Source organism: Zeus faber, assembly GCF_960531495.2.
Source record: "Zeus faber genome assembly, chromosome: 11".
Taxonomy (NCBI): Eukaryota; Metazoa; Chordata; class Actinopteri; order Zeiformes; family Zeidae; genus Zeus; species Zeus faber.
In genome coordinates, this window is record NC_137205.1 from 33,856,424 (window position 1) to 33,878,780 (window position 22,357).

At 44.9% G+C, this 22,357-nt stretch overlaps 1 protein-coding gene across 1 annotated transcript in view; it reads right to left on the reverse strand.

Annotated features, from left to right (window-relative positions):
• Positions 1–21,885, reverse strand: part of scn4ab (sodium channel, voltage-gated, type IV, alpha, b) — a 69,713-nt gene extending 47,828 nt beyond the window's left edge. Inside the window, exons 1-9 of the mRNA XM_080010161.1 lie at positions 21,765–21,885; positions 21,553–21,690; positions 21,286–21,419; positions 10,441–10,521; positions 10,054–10,182; positions 9,644–9,735; positions 7,803–8,039; positions 7,603–7,666; positions 7,318–7,459 (exon numbers count right to left, since the gene is read on the reverse strand). Coding sequence (XP_079866287.1) covers positions 7,318–7,459; positions 7,603–7,666; positions 7,803–8,039; positions 9,644–9,735; positions 10,054–10,182; positions 10,441–10,521; positions 21,286–21,419; positions 21,553–21,660 — 987 coding nt within the window. The 5' untranslated portion in view covers positions 21,661–21,690; positions 21,765–21,885. The remainder of the gene's footprint in view (positions 1–7,317; positions 7,460–7,602; positions 7,667–7,802; positions 8,040–9,643; positions 9,736–10,053; positions 10,183–10,440; positions 10,522–21,285; positions 21,420–21,552; positions 21,691–21,764) is intronic.
• Between the last annotated feature and the right edge of the window lie 472 nt (positions 21,886–22,357).

Sequence of the window (22,357 nt, forward strand, 5' to 3'; positions counted from 1 at the left end):
GTGATACAGTATGCGGTACAGTACGCTACATACAGTACAGTAGGTAGTGGAGCCTAGTGCATGGCTCAGTTAGGACCCCTGGTGAGGTCAGCATTGACAGTTCTAATGGCTTGAGGGAAGAAACTCCGTCTCAGTCTCTCTGTTCTCGCTGCGTGACTGCGGAGGCGCTTGCCTGACCGCAGCAGCTGAAACAGTCCGTTGTTGGGGTGATGAGGATCCTTCATGATCCTACGGGCTCTGCTACTACACCTCCTGGTGTATAACTCCTGCAAGGGGGGGAGGGTAGTTCCAGTGGTACGTTCAGCTGAACGCACCACCCTCTGCAGGGCCCGCCTGTCCTGGGCAGTACAGTTCCCAAACCAGGCAGTGATGTTGCCTATCAGGATGCTCTCCATTGCTCCAGAGTAGAAGGACTTGAGGATCCTCACCGAGACCCGGAATTTCCTCAGCTGCCTGAGGTGGTAGAGAGGCTGCCTCGCCTTTCTCACCAGAGTGTCTGTGTGAACAGTCCATGTTAAGTCCTCTGTGATGTGGACTCACAGATATCTGAAGCTGCTCACCCTATCGACAGAAGTCCCATTAATCCACAAGGGCGCGTGCGTCCTCGATTGTGATCCACGCCTAAAGTCCACAATCAGCTCCTTGGTTTTGCTGACGTTCAGGTGTAGGCTGTTGTCCTGGCACCAGAGTGACAGGTCAGCCACCTCCTCGCGGTAGGCCTTCTCATCGCAGTCGGTGATCAGGCCTACGACCACGGTGTCGTCAGCAAACTTGATGATGGTGTTGGAGCTGGACCTGGCCACACAGTCATGTGTGTACAGGGAGTACAGTAGGGGGCTGAGGACGCAACCCTGGGGGGATCCTGTATTCAGGGTGAGGGAGCTTGACATGTACTTCCCCACCTTGACCACCTGGGGGCGGCCTGTGAGGAAGTCCAGGATCCAGGTGCACAGCGGACCATTCAATCCTAGCTCCATCAGCTTGACAGCCAGTCTGGTGGGAACTATGGTGTTGAAAGCTGAACTATAATCAATGAACAGCATTCTCACATAGGCCCCCTTCTGGCCATCCAGGTGCGTGAGCGTGGTGTGCAGTACCTGGGAGACCGCGTCATCCGTGGATCTGTTCTGCCGGTACGCAAACTGCAACGGGTCCAAGGTGCGGGGGAGGGAGGCGCAGATGTAATCCTTAATAAGCCTCTCGAAACACTTCATGACCACCGAGGTGAGGGCCACCGGACGGTAGTCATTCAGGCAGGTTGGAGAGGCGATCTTCGGGACAGGAACGACGGTGGACCTCTTGAAGCAGGATGGGACCACTGATTCAGCCAGGGAGATGTTGAATATTGTGGTGAACACCGGAGCTAGCTGGTTAGCACAGGTCTTCAGTACTCGCCCAGATATGCCGTCTGGGCCCGCAGCTTTCCTGGTGTTCACCCGCATCAAAGCCCTCCTGACCTCGTGCACGGACACTGAGAGTGCGCGCTCATCCCCAGCGGTGTAGCTCCAATTAGCCGGCGAGCTAGCGGTGCTGCTGCCAGACTCGAACCGCGCATAAAAGGAGTTCAGTTGGTTGGCCAGGGAGGCGTCCACACTCGTGGCTGGGGAGGAGCTGCTCTTGTAGTTTGTTATTGTTCGCAGCCCCTCCCACAAGCGTCTTGTGTCCCCCCGCTCCATCTGCAGCTCCACGGTGTCTCTGTACGTCCGTTTGGCGTCCCTCACCGCCCTCCGCAGATTGTACGACGCCGCTTTGTAATTGTCCATGTTACCAGATACAAGTCCGTCGTTGTAAGCGGCCGTGCGCGCATTCAGAGCGCAGCGGATGGATTTATCAACCCATGGTTTCTGGTTTGGAAATATCCGAACTTTCACCGTGGGAACGATTTCATCTGCCAGCGTAGCCACGAAACTTACTACAGCCTCCGTAAACTCGCTGACGTCACTTGAACTTGTTTGGAACATGTCCCAGTCTACGTCAGTCAGAGCGTCCTGAAGCGCAGCCTCTGATTGGTCCGTCCACCGCTTCACTTCCCTCGTCATCACCAGATCCCGCGCGACCAGAGGCCTGTAAACAGGAAGCAGCGAGATCGCGGCGTGATCTGATTTCCCGAAAGCAGGGAGCGAGACGGGCTTGTATTCGTTCTTGTAAGGTGTGTGACAATGCTCCAGAGTTCTGTCTCCCCTGGTGGCACACGTGATGTGTTGGTGGAAATTTGGCAGAACTTTTTTCAGGTTGGCCCTGTTAAAGTCCCCAGTCACCACCACAGCCGCGTCGGGATGTCTGTTCTAAATCCGCACAACACATCGTACAGAACCGACAGAGCTGCGTCGGTGTCCGCTTGCGGTGGGATATAAACGGCTGTAATGATGACCGTGCTGAATTCCCGGGGGAGATAAAATGGACGGCATAGGATGGTCAGCTGTTCCAGGTTCGGCGAGCAGGAGTGGGAGAGGAATTTGGTGTTGTTGGCGTTACACCAGCGGTTGTTTACCATTAGGCAGACGCCTCCACCTTTGGATTTCCCCGACTCTCCCGTTCTGTCGCCGCGGAACACGGAGAAGGCCTCGGCTGGACGTATGGCTTCATCCGGCACCAGTGGGGTCAGCCATGTTTCCGTCAGGCAGAGGACGCAACAGTTCCTCGTGTCTCGCTGGAATTGAATCCTCGCTCGAAGTTCATCCATCTTGTTCTCCAGGGACTGGACGTTGGCAAGAAGGATGCTTGGCAGAGGTGGACGGTAAGGTTGCGTCCTCATTCTGACCCGAATGCCGCCTCGTTTACCTCGGTGCTTCCTCCGTGGGCCGGCTCGTGGAACAGCGACTCCATTTTTGTTGTTGTAGTTGTTGTTGCGAGTGTTCCCGCGTAGGATTTCCGCCGGCCACTCTGCTCCCACGGATAAAAAGTCCCAAAGTTGTTCGTTTAGGGAAATTTTTATATCCATGAGTGCATCGCGGTCGTATGAGTTAATTGTTGATGTTTTTCTGGCGAACATTGTGATAAAAAAAGGAAAAAAATACTAAAGAGTAAGAAAGTAACTGGAGCGCCGGCGCAGGCGACCGCTAGGGGCGGCGCCACTATCGCCTATGAGCTTTTTTAGCTTTTTTAAAAAAGCTTTTAAAAAAGCTTTTTTTAAAACAAAATTAGTTGTGCTGTTGAGCTGTTTGTGATTGACCCATTCAGCAGTACGTCAATTTGCCATGAGGCTTTCTTTGTCCGCCAACCCCATATGCATTCTGGGAGCTGGCTGGATGAACCTGGTGTGGGGAAAACTTTGAAGGTGATTATCTCAGAAACACGATTTGCCACACCCTTGTCAATAACACATCATAGCTTTAAAAATATTTGCTTGATTTGCCCAAGCGACACCTTGTTTGGAAGCTCTTATTCTCCACTTTCAAATGGTGCAAAAAGACCGCGGTGGGTCACATATTGCTTTCACAAACAATGCAAAGGCTAAGCAAATTTTTGCGAAACAGTTAACACATGAAATCCCGACAGAAGATGCAAAACTCAATCGAGTGAATCAATTCAATATATATAAACCCATTTGGTCACAGCTGATACAACTTATTCTCTTGAATGTGAACCTCATTTGCACATGTGCAAAATGGTTTTGCACAATTTTTCAATCAGCAATCATTCCCTATTCATGCATAAAGGAACGCACCTCTGAGGGTCAAGAATGGACCAAGTCAGGACAAAGGAGAAGTAGAGGGGCCCATAGAGTTAGAGGGAGAGGGACCCATAGAGGAAGAGGGGATCATTGAGTTAGAGGGAGAGGGCCAATAGAGGAAGAGGGGCTGTTGTGGTTAATATGTAGCCCTAATTAGTAACCCCACATGAAAATAACATGTTACATGTTGTTCTAAAACCGCCAATACTCAAGATAAGTGTATCAAAAAACCTTTAAAAAAAATGTACATCATGCAGACCAGCTGATGGAGCAAAAATCTAGCACATAATGAAGACCAGCAGAGAGAGCCAATGTCTAGCACTTCATGTGACCAGCAGAGGAAGCCAAAGACTCCAACAGAAACGGGAGGGGAGACGCAGCCAGAGCGAAGAAGTGGTTCAGAGGAACTTGCCCATATTTGGTGAAATGTGAAGCTAGCATTCCAAGAATCGTGAAAGGGCCTTTCCAGGAGCACAGGATGAGGTCACAAGACTACAATTGCTTCCTTGGAACATATTCCCGGGACTAGGATTGGTTCCCGGCGCTGAAAAGGGGCAGGACATGAGAACTTTGTAGGTATATAAGGGAGTCTAAGGCATCAGTTTTTCAGTCGGCGCCGCGGTGCCTTCTCAGGCTTTATTGATGTAGAGATCTTAAAGGACTTCGGCCAAGTGTCAGACGGATGTACCAGGGGGGCCTTCGCTCTGCGAGGCACCCCTAAGGATGCTCAGGCCGGACTTTGAGGCAGCCTACAGCGCTGCGGCCAACTGGACCAGGAGTATTGCAGCAATCCAGAAGAAAGCCACCCTCTGGAAAGCCCGGAAGCTGACCATCACTGTTAATGTCCTGGTGTTGAGGGTTGACGTGTTTCCGTCTCTTCTGTACTTGTCATCCCTCTTCCAGATGCCGGAGGCCCTTCATGGGACTGGTTTTCGGTTTCATGTGGGGGGACCGGTATTAGTACTGGCACGACGGCCATGCGGCAAAGTGGCCATGCATTTTCTGTTATTTTTTCTGCTTGAATTTAGAACCAAACGTTGAACATAATTTGTCTATATCCCATTACGATGTTCGTTCATATTTTGGTTTACCTTCTTATTTCGTAGTTGTTCTGTGCTGCTGTTTTGCTAAAATTTCCTGTCCAGGGACGACAAAACTTCATATCTAAATCCAGTGTTTTTTCTTTTTATTGGCCCAAAGTCTGGACCTCTGTTTAGCCATGACAGGGGTCATAGGGGAAGAGGTGTCCATTGAGGTAGAGGGGCCCCTAGAGTTAGAGGAGCCCATAGAGCAGGGATCGGGAACCTTTTTGACTCTGAGAGCCATGGGGGGATGGTAGCTCAGCTAAATGTAATGTAATGTAATGTAATAAAAGCCAGATGTTTCTAAATGTATTTCCTTGTGAGCCATATAAAATTGAATGCAACTTAATGCATACATTTTTTAAGTAAGACATTTTTAACATATAACACATCTCTATATATAGGGGGGACAGTAGCTCAGGCGGTAGAGCTGGTGGTCTAGTGATCTAAAGGTTGCTGGTTCAATCCCAGGCTCCTCCTGCTAGCATGCTGTAGTGTCCTTGAGCAAGACAATTAACCCCTCATTGCTCCTGATGGCTGCGTCCGTCGGTGTTTGAATAATTGTAAGTCGCTTTGGATAAAAGCATCTGCTAAATGACTAAATGATAATAAATTTCTCTTTATTCTTCTGAATAATATTGTTTTTATACTGTAGCTAACCAATGAAAAATTAAATACCATTAATGCAACTTCTGGTGCTGAATGGTTTTGCTGATGGGCTTTTAGTCTGCTTCACACGTAGTGAGGTTAAGCTTCATGCAGGCGTTGAGGCTTCCATCAGTTAAATGTGAGCGTAGGGTGGTCATAGTGTTTCTCAGATGCGAGAAAGACTGCTCACATGCGTATTTAGAGCCAAACATGCTCAATACGGCAATACTCACATGCAGCATTGTGTGGTTTGTGACGGGAAGCTCGTTCCAAGTGAGAATCAGCTGATCTTTTGTTTTTTTAATTTCTGTCCACTTATGTTCACTTGCCAGCTCTGCTCGCTGTTGTGCAAGTCTTTCCAACTCTCCATTCAGTGACTTAAACTTACTCAGCCACATGTCTGAAGCCTTCAGGTCAGCAATTTCATGCTCAAAGTCTCTGATGCAGACCCCGGGGATGCATATCAGGTCGGCTTTGTCCACTGAACACTGAACACTGAACACTGAACTCGCGTGGATGAGTGATGAATTCAAAAAGAATAGAGTGCTCAAAAAGATCTCTAAAACACGCTTTGAATGACTGCAGGAGATTGGACATAAAGCCAGCTAGCTGCTGGAGATCAAAATGTTGAGTGGGGTCTCTTGCTAAGCATGGATCTTTAAATTTTCGCAGTCTTTCAAAGTGCATAACCAGCATAACCATACGGCCTGTTTCAATGTCCCTGATAAAAAGTTCCAGCTTGCTTTCAGATGCAAAGACTGCCTGTTGAAGGGAAAAGACTGAATTTCCAATGCCTTGCATTTTCACATTGAGCTGGTTCAGATGTCCAGTTATGTCCACGAGATAGTGAAACTGCAGGAGTCACTCGGTGTTAGCTTGCACAGGATGCTTGACACCTTTCATTTCGAGAAAAGTTCGGATTTCACTCAGGCAAGTCGTAAAAAACGGCTGAGCATCTTCCCCCCTGACAACCAATGCGCATTGCTGTGTAAAAGCAGACCGGGATATTTATTCCCAACTTCCTCCAACAGTGCTCTAAACTGGTGATCATTTAAAGCTTGGGCAACAATAAAGTTGACCACTCGAATGACCAGTGACATCACCCCACCAAGCTGCTCGCCACACATTTGAGCACAGAGCGCCTCCTGGTGCAGAATGCAATGAAAACTGAGGATGGGCCTATTTTCAGGTTCACGAAGAAGCACTACAAATCCTTTGTTTTTCCCCCACATACAAGGAGTACACAAAGAAATAAGTTTATCCATCTCTAGATTTTTTTTCTTTAGCGAACTCCATTAAAGACTTGAATAAATCCTCCCCTCTTATTCACCCATTCATTGGCAAAACAGCTAAACTTTCCTCACGCAGTGTGTCACCTGCCGCATACCTCGCAATTATACTAAACTGAGATAAATGGCTAACGTCTGTTGACTGATCAAAAGTGAGAAAAAAGTATGTCGCTGCATTTATCTCCTTAATTTGTGTTTCCTTGACTTGATTTGCCATCATATTGGTACGATCGTGAACCGTTTTTGCAGGAAAGAGACATGTCTTTTATTGGTTTGATTATCCTATCTTTATTTGGGATGTCATCAAACAGTTCATTGGCCACATCAAGCATGAATGTTTTGGCATACTCGCCATCTGTGAATGACTTCTCAATTGAGTTTTGGTGTCGACTTGAACGTCAGCACTGACCCGACGTCAGCAAAAATAAGGAGCCGATTGTAGACTTTAGGCGAGGATTACAACCTAGGACGCACGCGCCCTTGGAACGGAATGGAACGGAACTTCTGTCAACAGGGTGAGCAGCTTCAAGTCCCTGAAGTCCACATCACAGAGGATTTAACATGGACGGTCGGTCGGTTGGTCAGTTGGTTAGTTAATTTGTTCGTTAGCAGTAAGGCAACTAACCAGCTGGAACAGGTTTTCCCAAAAGTCCTGGGTCATTAGGCGGAACAGGGCCAGGAAGCTCCAGCCAAACGAGTCGTAGCTTGTGTAACCATAGTTCGGGTTCCCTCCAGCCTTCATACACAAATACCCATCTGGACATACACTATACACACAGAGTACACATAGCACACATAGAGTACACACAGAGTACACAGGGTCCATCAGGAGGGAATACTGAGCTAATACTTTAGATACTTCACCTGTTCTAGTACTAGTATTGTACGATGGTATCACTACTCATCCTACCCAGCATCAGAGCTGTTCCCACAGAGCAGAGCATCCTGGTGGCCAGACAGGAAGTAGTAGTTCTCTGGAGAGAAAGACAGACAAGCAGAGAGACAGGCAGACAGACATTATTTGATGTTGATTTCGACTGAAGACGACTTATATAAGAAAGCTTTCTGTCTGTCTCTATCTGTCTGTCTGTCTGAAAGAGGAACCGATACCAGGGTTGTTGATGTATTGCTGGAAGTCAAAGGAACTGTTTCCTGTTCCTGTTTGGTTGCTTAGCGACAGGTTGCCGACTGTTGCCGGGGGCCACAGGACACATTTCTGGCGCAAGTTTCCCATGAAGAGCTGTAGACCAATCAGAGCGAAGACACTGAGGCAGAAGACTGTGAGGATCATCACATCGGCGAGCTTCTTCACCGCCTGGATCAGAGCTGCTACGATGGTCTTCAGACCTGGAAATGAGACAGGCGGACAGAAACATAGGTTGAAGTAGTGGAAACACTAGCTTGGCCATCAGAGAGAAACAGGGAAATATCCAGTTCTGCAAGACCTCCTCCAAATGTTCCTCCAAATGTTCCTCTAGAGTTTGAAGAAGTGAGTCATCAACTGTTGTCGGACAACACTGCTGAAACCTGAAGCTGAGCAAGATAACCAGGAAGTGACACCGCACCGCCTGATTGCTTGAAAGGGGTGCTGAAGGAGATCATGGTGAAAGAGGAGGAACATATTGGGTAACTCTTGGGAACCACCTGTGGACCTGAGCATCTCTTGGGTGCCTCCTGTGGACATTCAGGGCCATGGGGAACCTGCTGGCTACAGGATCTACCAAAATTCTTAACACACAGGTAGAAACCTGTTAGTTCTGTGAAATAATGTAGCCCAATCACAGCTGTGCTAGAATCTCTTAAAGAGACAGACACCTCAACATCTGGAAGAAGCTTCTCCAATGTCATGCAAGAAGGAGCAAACATCTGGTAACAAGAAGCTTCATCCTACAGCTCTCAAGCAGCTGTGGTTGGAGGGTTGCTGGTTTGATTCACTTGATTCGTAAGAGAGTGACTGAAAGAGCCCCCCTGTTATGCAACCATTTTTTGTTTTTGTTCAATAAGGTATATAAGCATATATACAGTATTGAGGTGGATGGGATGGCTTGAGCAGCCACACGTGATGCCCGTTGGTTGGGCTAATGAGCATCGGGTTTAAAAACCCCATCCACACACTCATTCAGGACGGGAGCCCTTCGGTGGCACGGTGGCGCAGTGCATTGCACTGCTGCCTCACAGCAAGAAGGTCCTGGGTTCGATTCCCGCCTGGGGCGCTGTTGGCACCGTGCTCCGGTGGGTTGTCTCCCAAATAGGAGCCTTTCTGTGTGGAGTTTGCATGTTCTCCCCGTGCTCACATGGGGTTTCCTCCACCTCACGTCAGTAAGGACCCCCACTAAAAACATGCACCCATCATTGTCTGACCAGCAATGGACATTTATCACCTGGTCCCTGGGCACATCCACATATGCTGCCCACTGCTCCTGGCTGTGCCCCCAGAGGAAGGACAAGCCAGGATGGGTCAAAAGCAGAGAATCCATTTCACCGGCCACCATCAAAAGCATGTGTGTTGTAGTGTGGTGTGTTGCATGATAAAGACTGTTTCTTCTTCTTCCTTCTTTGTCATGACATGTTCTATCTGCTCCTGGCTAATTACATCTAGCCTCACCTCTACAATAAACTGGTGTTTGCAAGCCCCCGTCATCTGTGTCTCTGTGCCGGAGGGCCCTGGAAACGCCACTTGGGTGGCGTATTGTGGCGAACATGCAACATGTATGTAGGTATGTAACCCCCTTTTTTTCCAAAAAATGGTGATCTGTGGTTTGTTGTTTATTTAATTCGTTCACCCCCACTCACCTGTATTTCCGAAGGAGTATATTTTCATCCACATTACCCCCCCTCCAAAAAAAAAAAAAAAAAAAATATATATATATATATATATATATATAAATAAATAAAAGCGCTGAAAACAAAATCTGGTCACCATAAGCATGTGGCATGAAAGTGAAGCTGACCAGGAATCACTGTGATGGTTTTCAGAGCCCGAAGAACTCGAAATGTCCTCAACGCTGAGACGTTCCCCAAGTCCACAAACTCTGTGATGTACCTGGAGAGACAGATAGGGTTAGTAAGCTGTACTTGTATTATTATTTCAGTATTTTTCAGTAAATAGTAGTATAGTGGCAGCAAAATAAAAGTAGCATTCTACAATAGATGAGTTTTAGTCTAAAACAGTATATGTATGTAAATATGTGGAATTTCATGACAGTAGATTCAAGATTCAAGATTTTTATTTGTCACATACATAGACATACTTTCATACATATATGCAGTGAAATGTAATGTATGAATATTATCTACAGTATACACAGTATTCTACAAATACTAGAGTAAATGCAGCATTTGCAGTATTTGCTGTACTGACGCCATGCTAATGACCATGAAGTCCAGCCAGTTCCAGGGATCCCTGAGGAAGGTGAAACTTCCAATGCAGAACCCTCGAGCAATAACCTTGATGGTGGCTTCGAACGTATAGATGCCTGTAAACGCATACCTGAGAGACAGACAGATGTACAGACAGAGAGGCAGACAGTTAGTTAGAGTGACCAACAGGTAGAGTGAGATAAGCAGAGAAATCGACAGGAAGTTAGAGAGACAGACAGGGAAAGAGAAAGACTGTCATACAAACAGACAGAGTCAGAAAGACACACACACAAGCAGGAAGATGACAGACAGGTGGTTAGACAGCCAGCCAGACAGACAGACAGACAGACAGACAGACAGACACAGACAGAGAGACAGGCAGACCTACTCCACTGTCTTGCTCCAGGCTGGAGGGTCACTCAGGGTCATAAAGACGCAGTTTGTCAGAATCGTCACCATGATGAAGAGGCTGAAGAAGGTGGTGTTGTCATGGAAACAGGATCAATACCAGATTACTAACTTCCAGCCTAGTAATCACTAACAACCAGCTTACTTACTACCAGCCAATTAACTACCAGCATACTAACTGGTATCAGCCTATTAACTACCAGCCTACTAACTACCAGCACAATAACTACTATCAGCCAATTAACTACCAGCCTACTAACTATCAACCTAGTGCATTGCACTGCTGCCTCACAGCAAGAAGGTCCTGGGTTCGATTCCCGCCTGGGGCGCTGTTGGCACCGTGCTCTGACGGGTTATCTCCCTAATAGGAGCCTTGTTGTGTGGAGTTTGCATGTTCTCCCCGTGCTAACATGGGGTTTCCTACACCTCACGTCAGTAAGGACATGCACCCATCATCGTCTGACCAGCGATGGACACTGGTCCCCGGGCGCGTCCACGTACGCTGCCCACTGCTCCTGGCTGTGCCCCCAGAGGAAGGACAAGCCAGGATGGGTCAAAAGCAGAGGATCCATTTCACCGGCCACCATCAAAGCATGTGTGTGTGCAAGCATGTGTTGTAGTGTAGTGTGGTGTGTTGCATGACGAATAAAGACTGTTTCTTTCTTCCTATTAACTTTGAGCCTACTTACCACTAAATACCAGCCTACTAACTATCAACATACTAACTACCATCAGCATATTCACTACCAGCCGACTAAATACCAGCAAACTAACTAATATCAGCCTATTAACTACCAGCCTACTAACTACTATCAGCCTATTAACTACCAGCCTACTAACTATCAGCCTATTAACTTCCGGCCTACTTACCACTAACTACCAGCCTACTAACTATCAGCCTATTAACTTCCAGCCTACTTACCACTGAATGCCAGCCTACTAACTACTATCAGCCTATTAACTACCAGCCTACTTACTTCTAACTATCAGCCTATTCACTTCCAGCCTACTAACCACTAACTTCCAGCCTACTAAATACCATCCTACTAACTACCAGCCTACTAACTATCAGCAAACTAACTAATATCAGCCTATTAACTACCAGACTACTAACTAAAAGCATACTAACTACTAACTACCAGACAAGTAACTACCAGCATACTAACCACTAACTACCAGCCTACTAAATACCAGCCTACTAACTACCAGCCTACTAACTACCAGCAAACTAACTGATATCAGCCAATTAACTACAAACCTACTAACTAACAGCTAATTAACTACCAGCATACTAACTGGTGTCAGCGTATTAACTACCAGCCTACTAACTACCAGTCTACCAACTACTAACTATCAGCGTATTTACTTCCAGCCTATTAACCATTAACTAAGAGCCAATTTACCACAAGCATACTAACTACCATCACTCTCTTAACTACCAGCCGACTAACTACCAGCCTACTAACTACTAACTATCCGCCTATTTTCTTCCAGCCTTCTAACCGATAACTTCCAGCCTACTAACTACCAGCCTACTAACCACCAGCATACCAAGTCCTATTGAGCTTATATTTGTAGTCCACCAGCCTACAAACTACCAGCATACTAACTACTAACTTCCAGACTACTAACTACCAACGTACTCACCACTAACTAACAGTTTACTAGCTACCAGTCTACTAAATACCAGCCTTCTAACTACCAGCCTACAAAATACCAGCCTACTAGCTACCAGCATACTAACTACTATCAGCCGATTAACTTCCAGCCTACTAACCACCAGCCTACTAACTACCAGCATATAACCACTAACTACAAGCCTACTAACTACCAGAAAACGAACTACCAGAAAACTAACTACTAACTACCAGCCTACCAACTACCAGCCTACTCAATACCAGCCTACTAAATACCAGCCTTCTTATTATTCTTCTTCATTGTCTGACTGTTTTTCGGCATAAAAGTGTCTGGAACACGCCAACCACAGTACGCACAGACATGGTTGAAGTCTTGTTTGTTCAGACATCTTGTTGCCCAAGTATGATCGATATTGATCTAGATTTGGAGCAGAAATTTGTGAAAAACAGAAGTAGAAGAAGGTTGGCACAATTTGATTAGTTTGAGGAGTGGGGTACTTTGTAATATCATTATCTGAAGTTATACAAGTCCAAGCTTCATCTCACGGAAGTATTTCACATCCAGCCACTTGCACCCTGTGGACTGCGTAGCATTCACAGACAACCCATGTTGACAGACAACTCAAGCCAGCGCTGCTTTTAAGGGAAACCCGGAAAACTGTAAGACATGCTGCATTTTACAAAACCCCAAAATAATAATCGGTCACAGAAGGCATTTTTGCACAAAAGGAAGTTCTAAGAACCTTTGGAGGAACCAACCTTTTCTTTTGTTTCCGCATAGCATAATCCAGGAACAATCATAATTGTTAACACACCATTCCTGAGAAACAATTAAACTTAACGACACATTCAGTGACGTGAGTGCACATTGATTGGTCCAGACATAAATCCAAGGTGATTGGAAAAAACCCATGAAAATTTAGATTTTTCATATAAAGTGCATTTTTTATTTATACACAATTCATTTCCAAAAGATTAAATCTACGTAAAAAAAAACCCCCAAAAAACGACACGATCACGACAGGTTTTCCATCGTGAAATGAAGTAAGTCACACCCCTGTTAAAGAAAAGTCCAAACAAATCTCAGAAAACCCTGAAAGAAAGTTATAAAACAACGAGAGAAAAAAAAATGATGCAGCATTTAAAGTTAACTTAGAAAAGTGTAACTCGTGCTGAGTTTCACAGAACTGAAACTGAAACCATGTATTGCTGCTTGCAGCTATATTTAGTGGTCCAGCCCTTAATATCACAGACACAGCCTAATGCATTCAACGCCAAAATATGTCCAATCCGGCTAAAAGTATCTGCAACACAAAAATTACAGAACCTACGAACACAGTTGAGGTGACGTTTAAACTGATATGTCAAAAACATGTCATGGTTTAAGTTTCATCCAAATCGACTCACATACAGAGCAGAAATTTGTGAAAAACCGACCAAATTTGACTACAAGTATTCAAGTGGTCGTGCTTGACTAACACGCCACTATTCGTGAACAAAATGAACGAGACGAGATTCACAGTTAGAAGCTTAATGACATCATCATACTATTTATTATAAATGTGCAGGTTCTGATTCAGGATGTAATAAATTGCGTCCAGTATGCGCTGTGGACTCCCTGACTGTAGTATTTAGAGATTACAAACTATATGTGTACGCGTAAATGTATGTACCTTCTTACCTAGTAGATGTTTATGGATCCGTCCCATTGATAATTTATCTCTTTATCCCAATTACTTTGCCAGATTCATGATTAATCCTTACTAGTTACTTTTTTTAGTAAAGCTGGTAATTGCTCAAGTATGGTCAAACAGTTTTTTTTTTTCTTTTCACTTAAAGTAATCTGAATTTAACATTGAATAAATTAACTATTGTATACAGTATAAAACTTAGCAAATTGGTTAGCAAAGAGGGATAATTGTTTTGTTTGTGCACTAGAAAGGTAATGGAATATGTGTGTGTTCACTTACTAAAAATTAACACTAAAATAAATGTGAAAAACATTGGCAATTTTAATGGCTTTTTATTTGGGCATGCCAAATTTAAAGTTTTAATTTGAAAATACCCAGTGAATTCATTAATGTTGAAATTGTATATTGATAGATATTAACCAATCCATCTATTCAGTGTTTTATTTCCACAGTTTTAAGCATTTGAACAGGACACGCTGTTTGAAATTGTGATGGATGGGATGGCTAGAGCAGCCACACCTAACGTTCGTTGGACACGCTGGACACGCTGTTTGAAATTGTGATGGATGGGATGGCTAGAGCAGCCACACCTAACGTTCGTTGGTTAGGCTAACGAGCGGGCAGGTTTAAAAACCCCATCCACACACACACTCAGGATAGGAGCCTGTGTCATCACATGTTTTATCTGCTCCTGGCTAATTCCACCTAGCCTTCTCTCTACAATAAACTGATGTTAACAACCCCCCTGTCGTCTGTCTCTATGCTGGAGGGCCCTGAAAACGCCACTTGGTTGGCATGTGGTGGCAAATCTGCCACGGAAATGTCCGGGATAACGCTGGTATCAGATTCAGCATTGTTGTCATTCTCTGCGTCACTGTTTGAGAACTGACTATCATTGCGGGAAATGAAGTCTAGTATTCATTGCTTACACTGACTAGGCTCTATCGCACCAGACTGCATTTTGACTTTTGAACAGGCCTCAGGTCCCACTGGAAATGACACCTGAGTGATCGCCAGGGGGTCTACTTCTGTATGTGTTTTAAGCTGTTGTTTTCTCATTCTACCTATCCTGATACAACAAAGTATTTAATGTTCTCCATGATCACTACATTGTACTAAGAGCTTTGGCAAATTCAAATAAATTATATTTCCAAATTGTAGACAATGGTTAAATTAATTAGTGAATGAACTCTCAAAGAACTGTTAAACAATCACAATTAGGCACAGCATTTAGGACAAAGTAATGGTGTTTGCAATGTTAATATTAGCCCTTCTAGGTTTTTAACTGGTCTCAAGTTGAACGCAGGCTATATTATTGTCATGTTGTTGTTTTTAAGTAAAGGTGTTAACTTGGGGGCGCCCCGGTAGCTCACACCATATACACAGCTCAGTCCTTATCACAGCAGCCTGGGTTCAATTCCAGCACATGGCCATTTACTGCATATCATCCTCTCTCTGTCCCCTTTCTTCCCCCACTAACACTGTCATATAAAGCATGAAAATGCCAAATAAAATATCTTTAAAAAGGTGTTCACTTGATGGGAAATGCCAAATAATCAATTTCTCTAAAACAGACGGCAGAATGATGTGACTTATAGTTGAACTATAAGTACTCCCTGGCCAAAAGGTAAGACTTGCAGTTCAAAGCAAAACACATCATTGGTGTGATTTATTAAAGGTTAGGTAACACAAATTGACCATGAGATAATGGATAGTTGATCAAATGTTATTGATCAAGGCCAGTCAGTCTGCTGTTAGCTTGACGATTGCTGAGATCTCAGGTTTATTGTTTGGAGTATTTTTGTAATTGTACCATGAAGGGTATAAGTAAAAATTATTTTAACAAATATTTAATAATATTGAATTTAACATTAAACCTTAAAATGTTTTGGTATGTGATTCACAGTTTTTCTTACCCTCTCTAGTAGCTGAATTTATTGTTAAAGCTATGTGGAGCCCCGCTGCATAACAGAAATGTATTTTAAGCTGATTTTGAGTTTGTTAATGGCAGCACATTAATCCGAATGATTTATTGATCTGCTTGTGTCGCCGATACACAGGACCTACAAAAATATTTAAAAAAATAAACATGTCCACTGGGAACAAAAGTAGGCTGTGTGGTAGAAAAATGCTCATGAATGATACTACGTTACATCCACTACATTACCACTACATACTACATTACTTTTATATCAGGAGATCTCACATTCCTGCACACCACTGGCACATCTGTTTGAGTAGTTATCTGTATTTTTCTAGCTCATAAAAGGACCATCAATGTATGCTTTCCTGGCACCGATAGTGTTTGATGTATTTCTTTGTTAAACATGTTTTCAGCTGTTACTGAAGGTAACTGTGAAATCACATGGCTAGTCTCAGGATAGGTCCAAACTTTTCTCTGCATAAAAACTGGCTTCTTCAAATGTAAAACTAGAATGGATAGCATCCACTGTGTTAAAAGTGCATATGTATCTTTGTCTTTATTCTGCAGAATAAATATCTTTATAGCTTTGAGTTTTGGTCCCGATAGCAAAACAAGTTTACCTCACTGACCACGCAATGAGAATTCTCCGACACCCCCCAGAGCTGACGCAGCAGGTCTTCCTCAAACGCCAACTTGAACTGGAACTCACACTCCTACCAACCCAAGCCTGGTGCCACCCCCATCCCCGCAAAAGGAGAACGATTTAAGAAAGAATCAATGGTAGGTGACGTCCCATATAATCACAGAGCGCAGATTTGGGAATCCCGGAACCCACGAAGCCTGTAATACGTACCAAACATGACTAACCTGGACCTGTGTATCGCTGCCTGCAGCTACATTTATTATTAGGGGTATAGCCCGCAGGACCGCTCAAAGCCCGCAAATCGCCGTAAATATGTAAACCTGCGAAAATACGTAAACCTGTGTAAATAGGTAAATCTACATAAATACCTCATAAATGACTCACATGAGACCAAACGTCACCTATCATCACTGAGACTGCTCATGTACTTACATACATAGGTTAGTTATAACAATGACAAGGTTTGGTTTAAAGTAAAAAAATAACATGCAGCTTCCTACACCTAAACTAAGCAGATTTAAGTGGTCACTCTGTAGTGGTTAGAGATTACAAAATAGGCGTGTATGTGTGCTTACATATATTTTTACCTGGTAGATGTCTGTGGATCTGTTCGACTGATATTTTATCTCTCTTTTATCTACTTTGCCGGATTCATGAAAAATACAAAAAATACAAAAACTCGTGAGCACATTGAGTTGAATCCACTGAAATGTGGGACTGAGTGATGTATTCAAGATCCAGCAAGGCGTCGGAAAAATGGAAGCCATGCAATGGTAATTACAACAACGTTTTTCGTATTTCATGGAAACGTAACTTATTGAAAATGTAATTTAAATGTAATTCAAGGAAAAAAGTCACCACTAAAATTATGTAAGTTCAACTACCATCGTACACCTCCGTAAATATGTAAACCTCCGTAAATACGTAAACCTACTGCATATTGCATTACAATATAGACCAGTCATCTATTCAACTGAACTTTCCAATTGTAGATTATTAACGGTATACAAAGTAGTAGTAATTACTGCTAAGATGATTTTATTATATCTATAAAATGAAATGTATTTATTGTTATTGTTATGCAAAGTAATAACAATGTTTGTATTTGATATTGTTTGAGATGCTGAAAAATAGCCAAAAATCTAAGACCCTAAAGAAGCCATTTTCCAAAAGTCCAGTCCTCAAGGTCACTCACAAAATTAAAAAAAAAATTAAAAGTACTATGGAAGTAACTCCACAACGTAAATCCAAAAAATCCACAAAATATGTAACATGTACATAAAACCAAGAATGTGGGACTGTGTATTGTAGATGAACAAGCAACTGGTATGCAGCCAATCTTCATGCGCGAAGAGACGCATGCGCAAGATGGCGGCGCCCTGTCGGCAGCGGCCACTCCAGCTCCCGATAGTGATGTGCGTTTTATGTTAAATGTTTTGTCTGTACCGTCACAGTCGTGTAAGAAAATAGTCTACAACAGAAGCTCATTACTCGGACTACGAAACTCCAACATTTCAAAACATCTTTCTGGAGTTACGCTGGCTTTGGAACCCGAAGAACTTGAGGAGCAAGGCATTCTACAGTGGGAAGACCCAGGGGTCAGCAAGGTAGCGGACTCCCTTCCCACCACTGGCCGACACCGGAGGCGGCACAAGCGGTCTGTGAGACCCAGCAAGCATCGTAAGCGGTGTGCTAGGCCCAGCAAGCGCGGAACTCGAGCGGGCATCAGCGTCAGGCTAGAAGCCAACCCTTACAGACCTGCACTTCCCTCTATCCTGCTATCCAACGTCCGCTCACTGGAAAACAAAATGGACTACCTCAGATTGGTTCTTACCACGCAAAGTAAGGTGAGAGACTGCAGCGCCATCATCCTCACTGAGACGTCGCTTAAACAGAACGTTCGGGACAACGCCATTCAAGTGGATGGACTAACAACGTTCCGGGCGGACAGGAGCCATGCTCTCAGCGGAAAATCTTGGGGAGGTGGTGTATGTATTTTCATCAATTACAACTGGTGCACTCACGCTGAAATTGTCTTAAGTCAATGTTCTCCGGATATAGAATTTATAACAGTAAATGCCGACCATTCTACATGCCCAGATATTTCACAGCTATCTACATCACAGCTGTTTACATTCCACCTAGTGCTATAACTAAGGACGCACTGTCTTCAGGATGGTGGCGGGATGGTGGCTCAGGCGGTAGAGCTGGTGGTCTAGTAATCTAAAGGTTGCTGGTTCGATCCCAGGCTCCTCCTGCTAGCATGCTGTAGTGTCCTTGAGCAAGACAATTAACCCCTAATTGCTCCTGATGGCTGCGTCCGTCGGTGTTTGAACAATTGTAAGTCGCTTTGGATAAAAGCGTCTGCTAAATGACTAAATGTAAATGTTCACTGTATCAATCTGTGAGCTCAATGCAGAACTCTAATCCAGACTCTGTCTATATAATCACTGGTGATTTCAATCAGGCCAAATTGAAGACAGTACTTCCACATTACCACAAACATGTGAACTTTGCGACCAGGGGAGAGAACATTCTTGACCAGGTATACATCAACATTAAACAGGCATTCAGAGCTGTTCCCCACCCCCACCTGGGGAACTCGGACCATCTATCTGTTATGCTAATGCCATCTTACAAACCACTTCTGACCAGGAGTAAGCCGTCTGTGAAGCAGATCAGAGCATGGCCAGAAGGAGCAACCTCAGCTCTCCAAGACTGTTTTGAATGCATAGTTTGGTTTTAGGGAGGCTGCCACTACCAACCATCGTGTCAACCTAACGGAATATACAGGCAGAGTCTGTAACAGGCTATATACACAAATGCAAGGACGATGTGACCGTCATCAAAAACATCACAACAAGAGCCAATGACAAACCCTGGTTCACCAGGGAGGTACGTGCACTCCTGCGAGCACGGAACGCTGCTTTCAAGTCCGGGAACAAGGACGCCCTTAAAGCTGCTAGGGCCAACTTGAACCGGGGCGTGAAAACAGCCAAGCGTGCCTATGGACAGAAAACCCAATCACACTTCACAGACACAAAAGACCCCAGTCGCGTGTGGCAAGGCATCCAGTCAGTCACCGGTTACAGGCCAACACCCCCACCGTGTGAGGACAACACAGACTTCCTCAACACACTTAACACATTCTTTAGCCGGTTTGAGGAAAACAACACCACCACACCAACAAAAGCCCGGACCTGCCCGGACAGTGTTACACTTCACCTGGACCCTGCTGATGTGTGGAAGACCCTACTCAAGGTGAACCCCAGAAAAGCTGCAGGTCCTGACAACATACTGGGGCGTGTGCTGAGAGACTGTGCTGACCAACTTACAGATGTTCTCACGGATATCTACAACACCTCTCTGAGCCAAGCCATCATACCAGCATGCTTCAAAGCCACCACCATCATACCGCTACCGAAGAAATCCCCAGCCTCAACACTGAATGACTACCGATCCATAGCACTCACGCCCATCATGATGAAGTGCCTTGAAAGATTGGTCAATGCCCACATAACATCCAGTCTCCCCACTACACTTGATCCAGTTTGCATACTGTCCCAATCGCACCACTGATGATGTCATAGCAACAGCACTCCACCTATGCCGTCATCCCCCAACACCTGGTAAATAAACTCAGTGAAATAGGCATCAGCACCCCACTCTGCAACTGGCTACTGGACTTCCTTACTGATAGACCACAGACAGTAAGAGTTGGCAGAAACTCCTCAGAGACCATCACTGTGAACACTGGTGTCCCCCAAGGATGTGTGTTGTCCCCTCTGTTCACACTGGTGACACATGACTGTTGTGCGAGATACAACTCGAACCACTTCATTAATTTTGCAGATGACACAACAGTTGTGGGCCTCATCAGTGACGACAACGACTCAGTCTACAGAGACGAGGTACATCAACTCATCAACTGGTGTGACAACAATAATCTACATCTCAATGCAAACAAGACAAAATAAATAACTGTGGACTTCAGAAAGAAAAACACACCACACATCCCTTTCACCAACAATGGCAGTGCAGTGGAGTCTGTGAAGAGCACCAAGTTCCTGGGGGTGCACATCACAGACGACCTGACATGGTCAATCAACACCACCTCCCTAGTAAAGAAGGCACAGCAACGCATCTACTTCCTTCGCCGGATGAGAAGAGCTGACCTCCCCCTTCTGCCCTCACCACCTTCTACAGGGGTGCTATTGAGAGCATTCTCACCAGCAGCCTCTCAGTCTGGTATGGCAGCTGCTCTGTTGCTGACCAGAAAGCCCTACAAAGAGTGGTCAGGACAGCAGAGAAGATCACCAAAACAGCACAACCATCCATCCAGGACCTGTACCCATCTCGCTGCCGCAAGAGAGCCACTAATATCATCAAGGACCACACCCACCCAGCACACAAACTGTTCACCCTCCTACCTTTTGGCAAGCGATACCGCAGCATGCGGTGCAATACCACCAGATTCAGGGACAGCTTTTTTCCAAAGGCCATCAGACTACTAAACTCACCAAACACGACATGGACACGACACCCACAAAGACCAACTCACTGCACAATATTTACATTTTTACAATACATATGTATCCCCTTGGTATACATATGTTTCCTCTTGCTGCTAGCTTTGTACTGCACCTTATTACCTTAATAACATACCTAATTTGACTTCTTGAGTATATTAGGACTATCCCTAGTCTTGTTGTGTTTTTGTGTCTATTATTGTTGTCTTTTTGCACTTTCATGTCATATGTTGTGTGTTACAAATATTACTTGCACATTTGGAGTATGGGGAAACACAATTTTGATCCTCTTTGTAATTACGTGTTGCATGGTAAGATTGACAATAAAGTGCACTTTGAACTTTGAACATGTATTAATGATTATTATTGTTTTTTTTTGGGGTTTGTTTTTTTAGTCTGACATAATCTGAGGATATGGGTGGATTAGCAGCCTTATCGCCGCTCTCCTCATGGCACTGAATGGACTGAACAGGAAACACGCAGCATCAGCGTTGAACCTGAAGAGGGTGTTTCCCTTACTGAGCACAATAAAGGTCTGCAGAGAGACAGGTAGAGAGATGGACAGACAGGTAGACAGGTAGAAAGGTGGAGAGAAGATAATCCCTGTCAGATCCTGGTAAAGATGTTTTTAAGGTGTAAATTGATCAGATTGATGAGATGGATCAGACCTTGTGTGATTGGTAGAAGGGGTCCAGCTCCTCCAGTGGGGTGTTGACAAGCTCAGGGGGTGGGGCTCCATATATAGAGGGGAGGAGCTTACCGGCCTCCAGCTCCATGGTTGGATGAGGAAGATCCTCCTCTGCGACCTGATCACCGATCAATCATAAAGATCAATGTAATGTCAGCTAGCTGGTAGCAGGTTAGCTGGTAGCATGCTTACCTCTTTTTTCTTCTCTTTTCTCCTCCGTCGCTCCTCGTGTGCCTCCTCATAGTGCCACTGCGACTCCTCCAGGGAGGAGCGGCTGAAAGGCCTAAATGGCTCCAGAGCACCGGGGGGCAAGGCCATCCTGACGTCACCAGCAGGGGGTGCAGGAGAAACACACACAGAAAAACACACAGTAAGACCCACAGAAACACACACACACACACACACACACACACAGAAACATACGGACAGTAACACACAGAACACACACACAGCAACACAAACAGAAACACACACAGATAGCAACACACAGAAACACACACAGTAACAAAGAGTAACACACACAGAAACACATACACAGTAACACACACAACAACACACAGAAACACACACACAGTTACACACAAAGAAACACACACAGTAACACAGAAACACATACAGTAACACACAGTAACACACAGAAACACACAGTAATATGTACAGAAAAACACGCACAGCACACACACAGGAAGAAAACACAGCAAAGCAGACAGGAAATAGATCCAACCAAACAGGAAGTAGAGCGAACTAAACAATAAGTTGAGCCAACCAAACAGGAAGTAGAGCCA